General features: G+C 51.2%; 1 protein-coding gene across 2 annotated transcripts in view; it reads left to right on the top strand.

Annotated features, from left to right (window-relative positions):
* LOC135238318 (plexin-A1-like) overlaps window positions 1-14,669 on the top strand; it is a 231,062-nt gene that overhangs the window by 20,450 nt on the left and 195,943 nt on the right. For both annotated transcript variants that reach the window (XM_064306102.1, XM_064306101.1), the window contains exon 2: window positions 6,271-7,638. In XM_064306102.1, coding sequence (XP_064162172.1) covers window positions 6,460-7,638 — 1,179 coding nt within the window. In that variant the 5' untranslated portion in view covers window positions 6,271-6,459. The remainder of the gene's footprint in view (window positions 1-6,270; window positions 7,639-14,669) is intronic.

The raw sequence follows: 14,669 nt of genomic DNA, 5'->3' as shown, positions 1-14,669 counted from the left end.
CAGATCTTGCGCGGGACAGGCTAACGTGGAAGCGGTTTATCACGTGTTCAGCCCCGTCCTTGGACAAATGAGATTCGAGCCTCGCTCGAAACGACCCTTCTTGCTTTCGGGACCTGGTCGGAAATACGGGTCAAAACATTTTTCCGGGCCACTTCTCCATTGTGCGTGGGCCATTGCCCTTGAAGTTGAGCCCGGATAAGATCTGAAGTTAACTAAACTGTGGTAAATGGTGTGGAGCTCCTCCGTGGCAGAGAGCAGGCCTGATAGCGGGAACGCTGGCGAATGTTTCTTTTTGCAGTTTGTCTCCGAGCCCAGACACCCCCCCGCCCCCTCTCAGATTTGCTTAACAAAATAAAGGCTAGCCTCTGTCAGAGACCGGGACTAAACACTCTGGGCTTAATCTGAGAGTGTGTATCCTGTATTTTTATTCATTTTTTTTGTGGCCTGGGGAATGGCTGCAATGTTTCTCTTGCTTACACCCGGAAGTCTGGAACTGTGGCTGCGGTGTCCGTTACAAAACCAAAAAAAGAAGAGCTATTGTGGTTGTTTAGGTTTTTTGAAGTTCGGTTTTGTTCCTTGCCCTGCCGACAGATGCAGCTGTGGCGGGGCCGCGCTGAGGCTGCTGTGTTTTGGGGAGGCCCGCCGGCGTGTACGAGGTCGTAAACGAGCGCGTCTGGGGGGGGGGGGGGCACACCTGTTTTAGCACCGTGGCGTTTGGCCCTGTGGACACGGGGGGGTGGGAGGGGGTGGGGGGTAGGGGGGATGGGGCTTGTGGACGGGTGCTGAGTCAGGGGAGGGGGGGTTGTGGGGGGAGTGCTGGGTCAGGGAAGACCCAGAAGCCTCACCGCTGGAGCGAGATCGCAGCGCCATCGCAGCTGCGGCCTGACGCTCCGTCTGTCGCCGCCTAATCCCGCCTGCTGCTGGGAGCGCTTGTGCGGGAGGCTCTACCCCACCCTCCACCCCCACCCCCCCACCCCAAGCACGCGGCTGCCTGTCTGGCCGGGCCGCGGGGCGACAGCTGACTCGCACCGCACCCCGACCCCCCCCCCCCCCATGCCCTCCAACCCCCTCCCACTCAACTTTCGGTTTGCCGATGCCTTGTCGCGCACAGGCAGCGCCCGAAACCTGACCTTCTCGTGCCGTGCTCGTCAGAGGGGCTGCAAGCGTCTGCGCTCCGGCGTGCACCCTCTGCGGCTTCCTGTGTGTTCGTCGCCAGCCTCGCTGTTTTTCCGCCAGATTTGCAGCGAGAGCTCTTCTGTGAAACTTTCACACTCACCTCCGATAACCTCACGCCTCGTCCACAACAATAGCAATCATAACGATGAACTATTGTTCTTGTTCTGGTGTTGCTGTTTTATTATTAATACTCTATACTTTTGTTGTTGAAATAGCGTAGGATAGTTGGTCACTTAGCTCATTGTAGAAAAGACGATCATTTCTGTTGTGTTTGTATGGGCTTGATACGGTTTATTTATCCTGCCCGTACCGTAGCACAGGACATCCTACGCAGAGGACTCCTCTAACCGCTCCTCCGCTCCGCCATTGTCCTGTGACCTGTGAAAACAACAGGGCGTGTGCTGCAATAGCAGCGGCCTGGAACACGAGCCCTTCATCCGTCATAAATAATAAATCAGGAAAGAATCTCTGTCCGCCCCAAAATAGCCCGTCCCAGAAGCGGTCGCGGCGCCCAGCTGTTGCCGCGGAGCTGACCGCTGCGGCCGAAGCCCTGGTCAAACCGGCCGGTTAACGAGCCCGTAAACGGCCCCCTGGGAAGGGCCCGGTCGGGATCAGACCTCCTGAGACGCGGCGGGTTTAACGCTGAGGTTCTTAATCTCTCCTCTTTCATCTCGCCAAAGCACAAAGGAGGGCTTCATCATCAGGGTGATTGTTCGAGACAATGAGCGAGTGTTGGGCATGGATTGCAGCTCTGTTGCTGTGGCTTGTGTTTGGCTAAAAGTAGCAAACTATGTGGGTGTCTTTCAGCCCTAGGGCAAACCCTGCAGTACGTGCTGCGTGTGGAAAGTGAAACTGCTCCCCTGTACGCATCTATCTGTTTAGTTGTGTTTGTAGGTGTGTGTGCCCGTTTATGTCCCTGTCTGTGTGAGTGTGTGTGTGTGTGCATGTTTGTGTTTGTGTGTGTGTGTGTGCCTGTGTGTGTGTGTGTGTGTGTGTGTGTGTGTTTGTGTATGTGTGTGTGGTGTGTATGTGTGTGTGCGTTTGTGTAATTTTGTGTGTGGTGTTGTGAGGGGGTGTGTGTTGTGTGTGTGTGTGTGTGTGTGTGTGTGTGCGCGCCTGCCTGCCTGCCTGTGGGTGTATGTATGTGTGTGTGTGTGTGTGTGTGTGTGTGAGTGTGTGAGTGTGTGTGAGTGTAGTACTGCCCCCCTCCTGCAGAATCGGGGCAGGGGGAGGGCCACGCAGCCCAGATGTGACCTACATGTTAAAAATGCAGTGTGCAGAAATTTGCCTGGGTTTGAGTGGCCTTTGGTGGGGAGCGCTGTAATTGATATGCCACCAGCAATAAATCACCCGAGCGCCCTGGCACTCGGGCTATTATCCAGGAAGACAGGTTTAGCGGCACTGTCGAAAAGCTGTGACTTTGCGCTCAGCGTGTCTTTGATTTATTTATTTTCCCTCTTTGGGCTGGAGCTGCTCGCTGGAATGGGCCCACAACCCGTCAGCACTCCCACAGAAAGCGCCGGAACCACCAGCTTCCCCTCTCCCCAACACTCTGTCCCCCTCTCCCCCTCTCCCCAACACTGTCTCCCTCTCCCCTTCCCACACTGTCTCCCCTCTCTCCCTCCCTTCTTCTGTCTTTCTCTCTCTCTCTCTCTCTTTCTACCCATCTCCCTCCCTCCTTCCCTCTCTCTCTTTCTACCCCTCTCCCTCTCTCCTTCCTTCCCTCTCTTTTACCTTTCTCCCTCCCTCTCTCTTGCCTGCAGCCAACCTCTTTTCCTCTTTATTCTGCCCATCCTCTCTCCTATCTGGCTCTTTCTCTTCTGTGAATTACAGTGGTGCCAAACCAGTTTTAGAGGATATTTTTTAAATTCAAATTTAGTAAATACTCTCAAGGGGGAAATTGCTCTAAATATACGGCTTTAAATGATTGCAGTTTAATTACACCGCTGCCTTCTTCTGTCGCTGTTAATTCAGACCTGTACAGGCATCAGTAGGCGAGGAAAGGATTGTCAAATAGAATTTATCCGCAGAGAAAATGGAGTTTCAGCCTTATTTTATTCACATACTTTTTCATTTCTTTGAATAAATTCTGTTTTACATTGGAGCTGTCGAGTGCCCCCAGAAATGGCTTTTGAATTCTCCTTTCTGAAATGTAGCCGTTCAAATGTGTTTGAAATGCAAACTTGTGTTTGCGTTTAAAGAAATGGCGATACCATCAATCAGCGTGCACTCATTTACCCGGGGTGTGTGGTGGGGTCTCTTGGCGTTTGGAAGGTGATGGAGATGTGGGTGTGGGGGAGAAAAAGTTGTCACGTTTGGCTGTTTTGACGTGGGTCCCCGTAACTGGGGTGTCTCTGCAGTCTACTGCTGAGCGCAGTTACAGACGGGCCCTCAGATTGCAGGTTGCCACGTGATATCTGTGCTCCACGTTCTAGTAAATTCCGTAAACTACCGTGTCCTTCTGCTACATCTTCCCGTGAGAAGCATGGAGCCCAGACACTTTTCCAACATCAATTCTTAGATGTTCAGGAGAGATGATCTTTGACGGTTGCTTCAGTGTTTTTGGCCACGGCGCCAAATGATGCATCATCAGCCGTGGTCGTCAGCCAAATGTTGGGTTGGCTCATTTGTAAACAATTAGCTACTACAAAGGCAGATATTAATCATTTCAGCGGAAGTGCGAGGATGACAAAGGACGTGTACGGCAGCCAAGAAAGTTAGAAAGCCCTCAAATTAAAATATGCTGCTGGCTGTTCATACGTTAAAAAGCAAATTTTTCCATTCGATTGAAACACATATTTTGTGTTTCTGAAACGCACATTTGAATTGTAGAATTTGTTCTGGACAGGCTTAGGCTGCTCCTGGGAGGGTAGGGGTATTGTTTCCCAAAAACAGCTAAATAGGGAATTAAAAAGGAAATTGAAAATTTACATTTTAATTGGAAAAAATGGAAAAAGGTAGAATTGTAAGGGAAAAAAATTTGAATGACAGCTGTCTGCTATTGCTCTGAGGTGGTTAGGTAATTGTAGTTCAACTTAATGTGCATTCTGCTAACAACTCAGTCAAAAACTCTAAATGATAAAGTGATTTTCATTGGGATTGGATCAAGTTAGAATGTGTTTATATGTTTTGACATTTACTGAAGCATTAATGAGAGAAATAGGCAGATTATCAGTCACAGCATATCAAGCTGTCTATTTATTTGGTCACAAGAAATAACACTATGGAGATAAATTCAAAATTCCCTATTTAGAATACCTTCATATGAATGTATAGCTACATTTCTGTTGCCATCACATTTGACTGTGACAGTCAACCCACTGAAATTTATTCACAGAGTTTTCCATCTGTCAGCTGCGGGTATGAAATGAAATGAATGAAACCCCTGAGTTCCATTTGTGAGAACTGCAGGTGCCCATGCAATGCCATAAACAAGCTGGAAGTTTCCAGAAATAAATAAATAAATAGCTGAAGTTGACGTACATCAGCACAGTTTGCTGTGAGGCTTCTTGTACACACTGAGGCAGTATTTCTGTCATGCCGTGATTGGTCAGATGAACTTCACTTTCCCCGAACACTCTGCCAGTTCACTCCACAACCCGCTCTGGGCAGGGGTGTGAAGGGTTAGAAAACAAATAAACAATATCTTAATTTCTTTGCTTGTGTGTTTCTCTCTCTTTCAGTTTTATTTTTTCCACAATTGTTCCCCCATTTCTGTTTAGTGAGTAAAATGTCCTCCGTGGGCGTCTTCATGTAATGTGAAATTGAACAGGGCCGCCCGCTGTTGCCAGGACAATTTTTTGGATCAGAACTTGCAGAAATCTCTGCGCTGGTCCGCTGATATGATCAAGACTTGATTAGGGCATGAAAAGGGACGTTGCTAAGCACTTTAGCTATGATGATGTCATTATTTTGGCCTGGAGAAGACCAAAGAAATGGCAGAATTCATTAGCAGCGAGTGAGGCGGCCAGAGGCCCCGCCCGAATCGCTCGCCTGTCTCCTGCGGCGGCCCTGCTCGAGCGCTGATTTCTTTGTTGAAGTTCTCAATGTGAACGTTTTGATGAATGCGCGCGCGCTCCGTCCGCGTGGGCGTTTCCTTTCTGCTCGCGCGCGCTAGCCTGGCATCCCGGGGCGAGCCGTGGCCCAGAGCCGCTGAAGCAAGGCAGGCCTCCCACTCCGGACAGCGCGTGCTGCAGCGGACGTCAGCTCAGACAATAACGGTTTGTTCCGTGTGGACGAGAAACACTGAGTTCATATAGCAGATAATTGGTGTGCGACTGCTGGGGAAGGGGAGGGGGGGTGGGGGGGGGCAGGTTTTGGCTGAAGCGCCAGAGCTTTGCGTCAGGGAGGGAAACTGCGACGGCAGCACAACGCTCTCAGACGGGGAGCGGCCGGGGGGAGGCTTCCGCCGATCCCTCGTTTTGTTTTTCTTTTTCTTCGAACGGTTACCGCGCGCTTCCTTTCTCGCCGATACTCGAAAACGCGACGCGCTCGCCCCGCGTGCCGTCACTGTAACCGAGGGGGGGGGGGCTTTTCGAGTGCCGAGACCGCGTCCTTCGCCGGGGGGGCGAGAGATTTACGTGTCGTGGAGGTAGCGCGCGCTCCGAGCAGTGCCAGGATCCTGTTTCGCAACAGGCAGCTAATTAGGAAAAGGAAACAGGCTGTTTATTAATACAGCATCCAGCCAATGGGGGTTTACTCTCCAGGAGTCCACAGCACTGCCAGGCCTGCCAGAATCTTCAGTTCTCTGCAGTCATTCTTCAGTTCCCCACAACCCCCCACTCGAAACTCATGACGATGAAGAATTAGAATTGTGTAATACTTAAGGGCTCTCTCCGCCTGCATAATGTTCAGAGTTTGTATCTGTTTAATCTTCCAGCCCCGCTCACTATCTATTGTGGTAATTAAATGTTGTCAAGTATTTCCTTCCAGGACCTGTTTTGACATTAAAAAAAAGAAATTAATTATCAATTAGGACGTTGTGTTTTCCACCCTTCTAAATTTGGCAGCGTTTCCTGGGCTTTTAAGCCCTGGAGATGCATAATCAATAGGAAATGTTCCATTGCAGCTCATAATGTGTTTTTTGCCTTGCAGGGCAATCGGCCGTGCCACTGCAGATGATGTTATAGATGACAGCTCCGCACAGAGAGAAAAGGACGTCGGATCAATAAGAGCTTCTCTTTTCCCCCCCCGAATATAACGAGGCGAGATCGAAAAGGAGCGACTGAAAGCAGGAGCGAACCCCTCCCTCGTCTGGCCCTGCCCTCTCGGAACGGATTGAACATGGGGCCGAGCCGGAAGCCGCTCTGCCTCGTCCCGTGTCTGGGGGTCCTGTTCCTGCTGGGGGCGCTGGCCGCGCCGGCACCGTCCCTCGCCACGCCCGCCCCCGCCTTCAAGACCTTCTCCCCGCCCGACTGGGGCCTGACGCACCTGGTGATCCACAACAAGACGGGCGAGGTGTACGTGGGCGCGGTCAACTGGATCTTCAAGCTGTCGGGCAACCTGACCAAGCTGCGGAGTCACATGACCGGCCCCGTGGTGGACAACGAGAAGTGCTACCCGCCCCCCAGCGTGCAGTCCTGCCCCTACGAGCAGGTACAGACCAACAACGTCAACAAGCTGCTCCTCATCGACTACGCCCAGAACCGGCTGCTGGCCTGCGGCAGCACCTCGCAGGGCATCTGCCAGTTCCTGCGCCTGGACGACCTGTTCAAGCTGGGCGAGCCCCACCACCGCAAGGAGCACTACCTCTCCAGCGTCAGCGAGTCGGGCACCATGTCCGGTGTCCTGATCGAGGGCGCCGACGGCCACAACAGCAAGCTCTTCATCGGCACGCCCATCGACGGCAAGTCCGAGTACTTCCCCACCCTGTCCAGCCGCAAGCTGATGGCCAACGAGGAGAACGCCGACATGTTCAGCTTCGTCTACCAGGACGAGTTCGTCTCCTCGCAGCTCAAGATCCCCTCAGACACGCTCTCCAAGTTCCCGGCCTTCGACATCTACTACGTCTACAGCTTCAGCAGCGAGCAGTTCGTCTACTACCTGACCCTGCAGCTGGACACGCAGCTGACCTCGCCCGACGCCAGCGGCGAGCAGTTCTTCACCTCCAAGATCGTGCGCCTCTGCGTGGACGACCCCAAGTTCTACTCCTACGTGGAGTTCCCCATCGGCTGCACCAAGGACGGCGTGGAGTACCGGCTGGTCCAGGACGCCTTCCTCAGCCGGCCGGGCCGGCAGCTGGCGCGCTCGCTGGGCATCTCCGAGCGGGAGGACGTGCTCTTCACCGTCTTCTCGCAGGGCCAGAAGAACCGGGCCAAGCCGCCCAAGGAGTCGGCGCTCTGCCTCTTCACCCTGCGGCGCATCAAGGAGAAGATCAAGGAGCGCATCCAGTCCTGCTACAGGGGCGAGGGCAAGCTCTCCCTGCCCTGGCTGCTCAACAAGGAGCTGGCCTGCATCAACTCGGTGAGTACCCTCCCTGCACCATGTGCCGTTAAACATCCCACACCAATCCCCCAACCCACCCCCCGGCGCTTCAACAAAAGCCCTGCGTCAGCAACCCGCGCCACCTCACCACCCCCCCCCCCCCCTCGTCCCCACCCCCACCCAGTTTCACGACCGCACACCAGGAAAGCATATGGTCAAGGGCATAGCTTGCTCGGGAGGCGCACTCTAATCAAGATAAGGCTGAACATTTTTATTGAGCTTCTCCCCTGCGGTGAAGTTCATAAAACATATGCAGTGCTTTGTAAGAGCAAACGGCAGTAAAAAATTGTTTTGCTGCTTTACTTACGGAAAGCGGTTTCGTCGCTTCCTTTTTGAGCCAAGTGCCGAGTTCCACGAACCGTCCCTCGAAAAAGGATTGGAATTGGGTTCTGAGGAACTTGTGATCAAAGGGGCTGCTTTTCCAACACCTGTGTCCTTCTCTGTCGAGAGCTTCCTGTTGTGACCAGGGGCTGGGGGAAGGGCGGGGTGGGAAAGAGAGAGAGCGGGCGCCTGGCCTGTTGCTGCTTCGCTGCACTGTGCTGGATTGAAGCGCTCTCCCGCTTGCTCGGACGCACGCGTGCTTAGCCTGCTTCCCTGTGATTTGTGGAGTGTCACTTCGTTTGGTTTGCAGCGGCCCCTCGCTCGGCTCTGATTCATTTATGTAGTCTTGACGCAGTCCTCTCTGTCTGCTGGGAGTCTGGGGGGACTCCTGCGTGGATGCGGTCTCGGCGGGGAGCTTGGGAGCGCACGGGCCTGTTGGATGAAGAGAGACGCCGTAATGATCAGTCCTGCTGTGACGCGTCCTCGTTCCGCGCTCCTCCGCAGAGCTCTCTCCTCGTTGGACCGCGCGGTCGCTCGCTTCTCCTCGTTGGACCGCGCGGTCGCTCGCTTCTGCCGTCGGGCCTTCTCTGACTCTCTGCCCCCCGAAGATTCGGCATTGTTCCAGCGCGACGTTTCTGCAGCGCTTGCCGGCTGCGTAGCCTAGCGGCGCGCTGTCTGCCATTTTGCGAAGCCGCTCTTGCGAGACTGTATTCACTGTCGCCGGAAACCCCACCGGGCCTTTGTGTACTCATTTGTGGGTTAAATCCCACTTCTGGTGATGCTTGATTATTGGCCGAGTAATGTTCCAGTCCTCTCTGCGGGCCAGAGTCGGGTGTAATTTGCTCGTGTGCCGAGCGGCGGCAGGTAATACCTGCGAACGGCTAATTAGCGGGAATGCGGGGGTGTGAAGAGTGAAGGCGCTGCGATTGGCTGCGTGGGGGCTGGGCTTGTCGGATCACAGCTCTTCTGAAAGGGGTTTTAACGCCGCTACAATGTGTCTCTTTGTCTCCGCGTCTTCTCCATATTTCCAAACTTAACCCTGCCGCGATTAAACAGCTGAGCCTGGTGAGGTTTCCCAGGTGGGTTCGAATTACCTGCTTCGAACCCGGTCTCGGTCCCAAGCCTCATCTCGCCTCTTCAAATGAGGCTACTCTCCTGACCCCAGCAGTAATTACATGAGCTTGTGCATGCCAACTCCAGATGTGTTGGTGCGTAAGGCTTTGTTTTTTTTCCCTCTGGTTCCTTTGCAAATAGAGCGTGTCCCCGGTGATTCTCCTCCGACATTAACTGGGTGAACATGTTTCTGGGTTCCTATTTAAGATGGATCTTCGTCTTTGGATTCTGCACAATTCTGATGTCAATGGCAAAGTGTAAATTCCAGCTCTGTGTCATTCTTGAGCGCCACCGCATGCGTTGCTCCATTCGGTGATTGCGTTCAAAGCGATACGTGGGTCTCTTTGCCTCAGTGGAGTCGGAGGGTAAAGGTCGTGACCTTCATGTGAAAATAAACAAAAAAGCTCAGCTGCTGCTGTAGTTTCCTTATCCTTCAATAAAGTGCTTCTCTTTGCCTTCTTGCTGCCAATTCCTTGCTTTTATTTGCTTTCAGATAAATCCAAAGCAATCATTTAGTGTGCACACTGTTGCCCACTGTGGTTGGCCTTTTTTATCTTGCATTTTAAAGAGGCTGATTGTTCATTAGCACCAGTTGAGGGCAGGCACTACACAGACAGGGCTTTGTATCAACCGGACGGGCCAGCAGACACCGACGACTCAATTAGCAGACCCACATAATATAGAGATAAGTGGATGTGCACTGGAGAGATGCCGCAACGAGCAGAGCTACTTTTACTCAATGGGTCCGTGCGCAGGGCTATTGATCTCCTGCATGCAATTAAACCCGGTACTCATAACTGAAAACTCAAATGCAACCAGTGGGAAAAAAAATGAAGTGAGGCCATTCTCTTCATTCCTCTCAGCCGCAAGCTGTGGTTAATGTTCACAACGTCAAGCGGGATTCAGATCTGTGGAAGTGACTGGTGTTCCATTCAAATGCGGAGCGCGAGCGTGAACGCACACTGGGAGACGCGCGGAGCGGCAGACTCCTGACAAAAGCAGCGTTCTGCGGTATTGTGCCGGCTCCCCGGTAAATAAGAGTACGGGACGAAGAGCCGGATGCTGCCGCGCTGTATTAATGAACATAATTAGACTGATCATGTTTGTGATAAAACGGCTAATAACTGTGAAAATAAACCTGCGGCTTTGGCAATTTGCCCAGGAAGTCGCAACTTCTGTTTGTATAAAATTAAACAACATTCAGGTTGCTGGTCTCACGGGGGGATGCTGTGCTGCTAGTGAATTATTAATCTTTATTGACGTTCATTTATTTGTGTTAATCGCTCGGTTGCAATCGCACCTTTTAAAAATTCAGGCAAACTGCAACCTTTTTTCCTGAGACTACATTTGCTGTAGGTCTCATCCTCTGTAGCCCTGAAAAGGATAGTCTCATTAAATGTGAATGAGCAGTTATTAAGTGCCATTTGATGATATGTGCTGCACTTGGAAGCCAGTGTGGTATTTCCATGTGATTAGGATCTGCGGCTATTGTGTTGAGCTACGTATAAGGTTACTCTGTAGTGAGCAGGTAAGAGTGTTGCTAGCATACGTGTGCTGGAGGAGGAAGAGGTGTTGATTTATGAATTTGTTGAGCCTGTTCTTTTCTTGATGAGTTCAGAGAGGAGCTGCTTCAGCCCCAAGTCAAAGAGCCTGGAAATGGCAGCTACCATTTTGAGACTCGGTCAAACTGTTATTCTCAAGGAAAGGCTGAGGCTGAAGGGATATCTGGGTGCGCTCAGCAGGCTTCTGGGTGCTAATGGGAGGTGTAGTTCACAAATGAAAAATAAACGATGATCGAACTAGACTCATTTGTCAGGCTCAACTTTGTTGTACTGCGAGCCTGAAAAGATTGATGCCGACCTGCAGTAAGGCCCTCAACTTCCACAAATTGCTTTGCCTAATAACCCAACGGTCAGTTACTCCTGCATGATCAGCCATTATATTCTGCAGATGTGGCTCCAGTTGCAGCCAAGCCAGACTGCTGACCTATCGTACTACCGGACACTAAAGATAAGGCTGTCTGCAGGCTTAACTAGATATGAACTTAATTTTCCATTTGATATCTCATTTAAATAAATAGCTGGTATGTGATTCCACATTTGGGCCTGAATGAGTTGTTGGCTCAGAGAATCTGATTCTCTTTGTCTGAGGAAACGTGAAAAGGCATAACCCTCGCTCAGGAACGGTGTACGTTTTTCTAAAGCACCAAAAAACTATCCTTTGGATATGATGCAAAACTGAGGTCAGACAGGATGCATTGCTTTATTCCCCATGGCCTAAAGCGGAATCAGTTAAACCTGCCTGTGCCTCTGTCCACCCTGTTGATTAACTTGTTAAAGATCTAAGGAGAACTACAACAGGGTATTGTCAGAGATATTATTAGCAAAGTCCCAAGATGGTGTGTAGCCACGCTTCAGCTCCTCCCCCCTTGCGATCCTCCTGTAAGATGTAAAAATAAACCGCGGCAGATTGGTTAGCGCTTGGTCGCTAATTCCGTTCCCGGTCAGCCGGGGTGAGGGGTGGGGTTGGGGGTGGGGGTTGGGGGGCCGTGTTGGTGGTCTGTACCTCGGCATCGTGTGTGGAAGCGGGGTGCTGACGCTAGGGGGGCTGTCCCGGCTTGTTAGGAAGCGCTGAACGAAGGCCCTGTTAATACAGCCGAACGCTGTTACTCTCAGGCCCTGCTGTCAGGCCCCTCATTGCTTCTGCAAATGGACTGCGCTTCATTCCTATTGGCTGGGAAAAGAAAAATAAACCCATTGGTGGCTCTGTCCCTTTCTCACTCTGATTTAATACGTTCATCTAATTGGCAATCGATGTTCATTTAAAGCCAAATTTTTCTTATTGGGCAGCCCAGAAAATAAAAATGTATAAAATGTGATTAATAATATAAAATTTTATTGATATTTCCATATACATATGTTATAAGAATACTTGCATGCTATATTCTCTTTAGAATACATGGCCCATATTTTTCCATGCGTTTTTGACCACTGCATTTAAGTTTTTCTGGGGGTAAAAATTTCAGTGGGGTACCTGCAAATCAGCCTGAGCAAAGCGGTGGAGTTCAGAAAGAGGTCCCAGTCTCCCGACTCCATTCACCAGCAGTGCTTGCACTGATAATGTATTCGTTTCCTTTCTGCCAAACCGAGCACGGTCGCTGGGTTGCCCTCGCTCCCGGACCCGTCCTCGGCGCCTAATAAAGTGCCAGGCTGCGAGTGGGCGCCGCCTCCCGCTGTGAGGTCATGAGCCAGGACGGCAGCGAGCCGTGCCATCCCATAAATGCTTTATGTGTTATGAAATGAGCGCTGCTCAATGGCGGTCATGCCACTCGCTTCAGATGTTATGTTTGGACCAGATGTCTTGTAATGATTACAAAATTGGTTCTCCATTCAAACCAATAACATTATTCTGCGGGAAGTGAACTCGGCCTAAGGTGCTGTCCTCCTCGGCTGCCATTGTACTTTTAAATGTAAACTTTTTTTTTTTTTAAGGAAAAATTGTTTTTTTTCCCTCCTCGTTTACTTGTAATAACACATTTGAGAATGGATTGGCTGCCATTTTGAAATGCGGGCCATGATGGCTACTAGCCTAGTTCTCAGAGCATGCTTAACAGAGGGCTGGGTTGAGACTGTGCACTTCAGTGACACCGGTAGCTTTGCTACCGTTTCTCTACACAAAATGGTCGTTCCCTGATTTACACGTGGGAACGTTCTCTGATGGGCGGCCGACTTTTCACACAGCCGCGAGCGCGCTGCGAGGCTCCATGCTCTCCGCCTGTGAGTCCCGCGTTACGTTCCGTACTGAGGCTTCCTCAGGTGTTTGCGGGAAACTGCAAAGCAGTGCATTCCCAATCGCCATTTTTTAAACGAGTCTCTCTGCTTTCCTGGGAGATGGTGGCGTTGCCCTGCTCTGCTGTCGCTCTCTCGTCTGAGTGATGTGCGAAGTGGACATTATGCCAGTGTAAAAAGCTTGTGTCTGCTGTGAGCTCGGAGGCTGGTGGGCTGAATTTGCGCTCACGTAGCCTCTGCTACTAGTGAATTATTTAGTCTGATGGGAACGGAAGTCCAAAACTGGTTTAAAACACTCCACAGCATATGTCTCTGCACTTCATCTCCCAGCAGTCACTGCTGAAACTGCTGCTCTGTTTCTTACGTTTGGGGAAACTGTCGCTCTGTTTCTTACGTTTGGGGAAACTGCCACTCTGTTTCTTACGTTTGGGGAAACTGCCACTCTGTTCCTTATGATTTCTCCTTTGGAGAAACCACTTTAAGCTCTGTAGTTCGGAAACGTTGCTGAATTTGGGCCACAAGGAGCTGGCCAGGTGAATGAAGCAAAACAAGTGATTCTTCAAGCTTAAAATAAAAGGTGACAGTGCTATGATCCTAAATGTGTTGTCATGAGGGAGAATAGAGTGTCTGCTGCTGGAGGAAATGGGTTGTTCTTTCAGTTTTGACAAGTCTCTGGCCTTTGCTACTGCAGCCGTGGGAAGAAAGGCTGCTGTTTTTTGTCCTTTCATTTGAAAGGACAAAAAAAAAAACAACAAAAACTGGGCGGCTTTGCATTAATCCTATGGTGTTCAATTATTAATACTTAACACTAAGCTCTTCAGAAGTCCTCGTGAATGGGTTATCTCCTCTTCTGGAGACTTTTTGGTCCGGTAGTTTGAAGATTTAGTTTTAAATCTGTCAAATAGTTTTTCTTCTCCCGGCTCCCCAGCCTCCACACAAAGGGCATGGAAGATTATCCTCCGCTGGATGAATTCTAATTACAATATTCTTAACTCCTTTTGATTCTGATATTCCACCTCCTCCACCTTTTTAAATACTGCTTTGTCCAAGCGGAGGACTTCACTGGGATTAGGCATGGGGTTGGCTGTGCACGGAACAATGCAAGGATGCTCTTTTCAGTTGTAGTTAAAGTGTAGTTTTCACCATGTTGTTTTACTTGTTATTTATCATTAGCAATCATTAAACTGTAGTCCAACAGTTGACCCCGTTTCTTCATAAGCGCTAGTCCCTGTAGGGTGTAGCCTATATGATGAGCGGTTGGGTGGCATGTGGTTTGGCGTTCAGCGATCCATTTCTGGCGCGAATGCTGTGCCCCTTAACCCGTTCCAGTGCCAGTGCGAGGGGCCGGGCCGTTCCCATCAGGGTCATGAGTGACCCGCGGCTCGCCCGCCCGGCGAGGCGGAGGGGCCTCTCTCTCCGTGCGGCGACCGCGCTTCGCTCCGTCCCGCTCTGGGACGCGCGGGTGGAGTTACGGTAAATCGCAGCCTCGTTCGATTACAGAAATGTATGTCGACAGATCTGCGCTGCTTTCGTTTCTCGGGGAAGCTGCGCTGCCGGCGGAGTGATACGCAGGGCCGCGCTGCGGAGGGTCTCTGCCCGTAGCCGCGGTAACCGCCGCGGGACGGGCGCGCTCTGGCGGCTCCCGGTAAAGGCGCTTTCCTTCCGTTGTTCGGAACAACGGTATTTAAATGAGGCCCGCCGGTGGTTTGTGAGCTAGCATAGAAATCAAACTGTAATCTCTTTACCGAGAGACTCCGATTTCAAATCAATAACTGCGTGGGGGGGGGG

Source organism: Anguilla rostrata, chromosome 13 (genome assembly GCF_018555375.3).
Source record: "Anguilla rostrata isolate EN2019 chromosome 13, ASM1855537v3, whole genome shotgun sequence".
Lineage (NCBI taxonomy): Eukaryota > Metazoa > Chordata > Actinopteri > Anguilliformes > Anguillidae > Anguilla > Anguilla rostrata.
The sequence above is the reverse complement of the archived record's forward strand: the minus strand, read 5'-3'. Positions and strand labels throughout refer to the sequence as shown.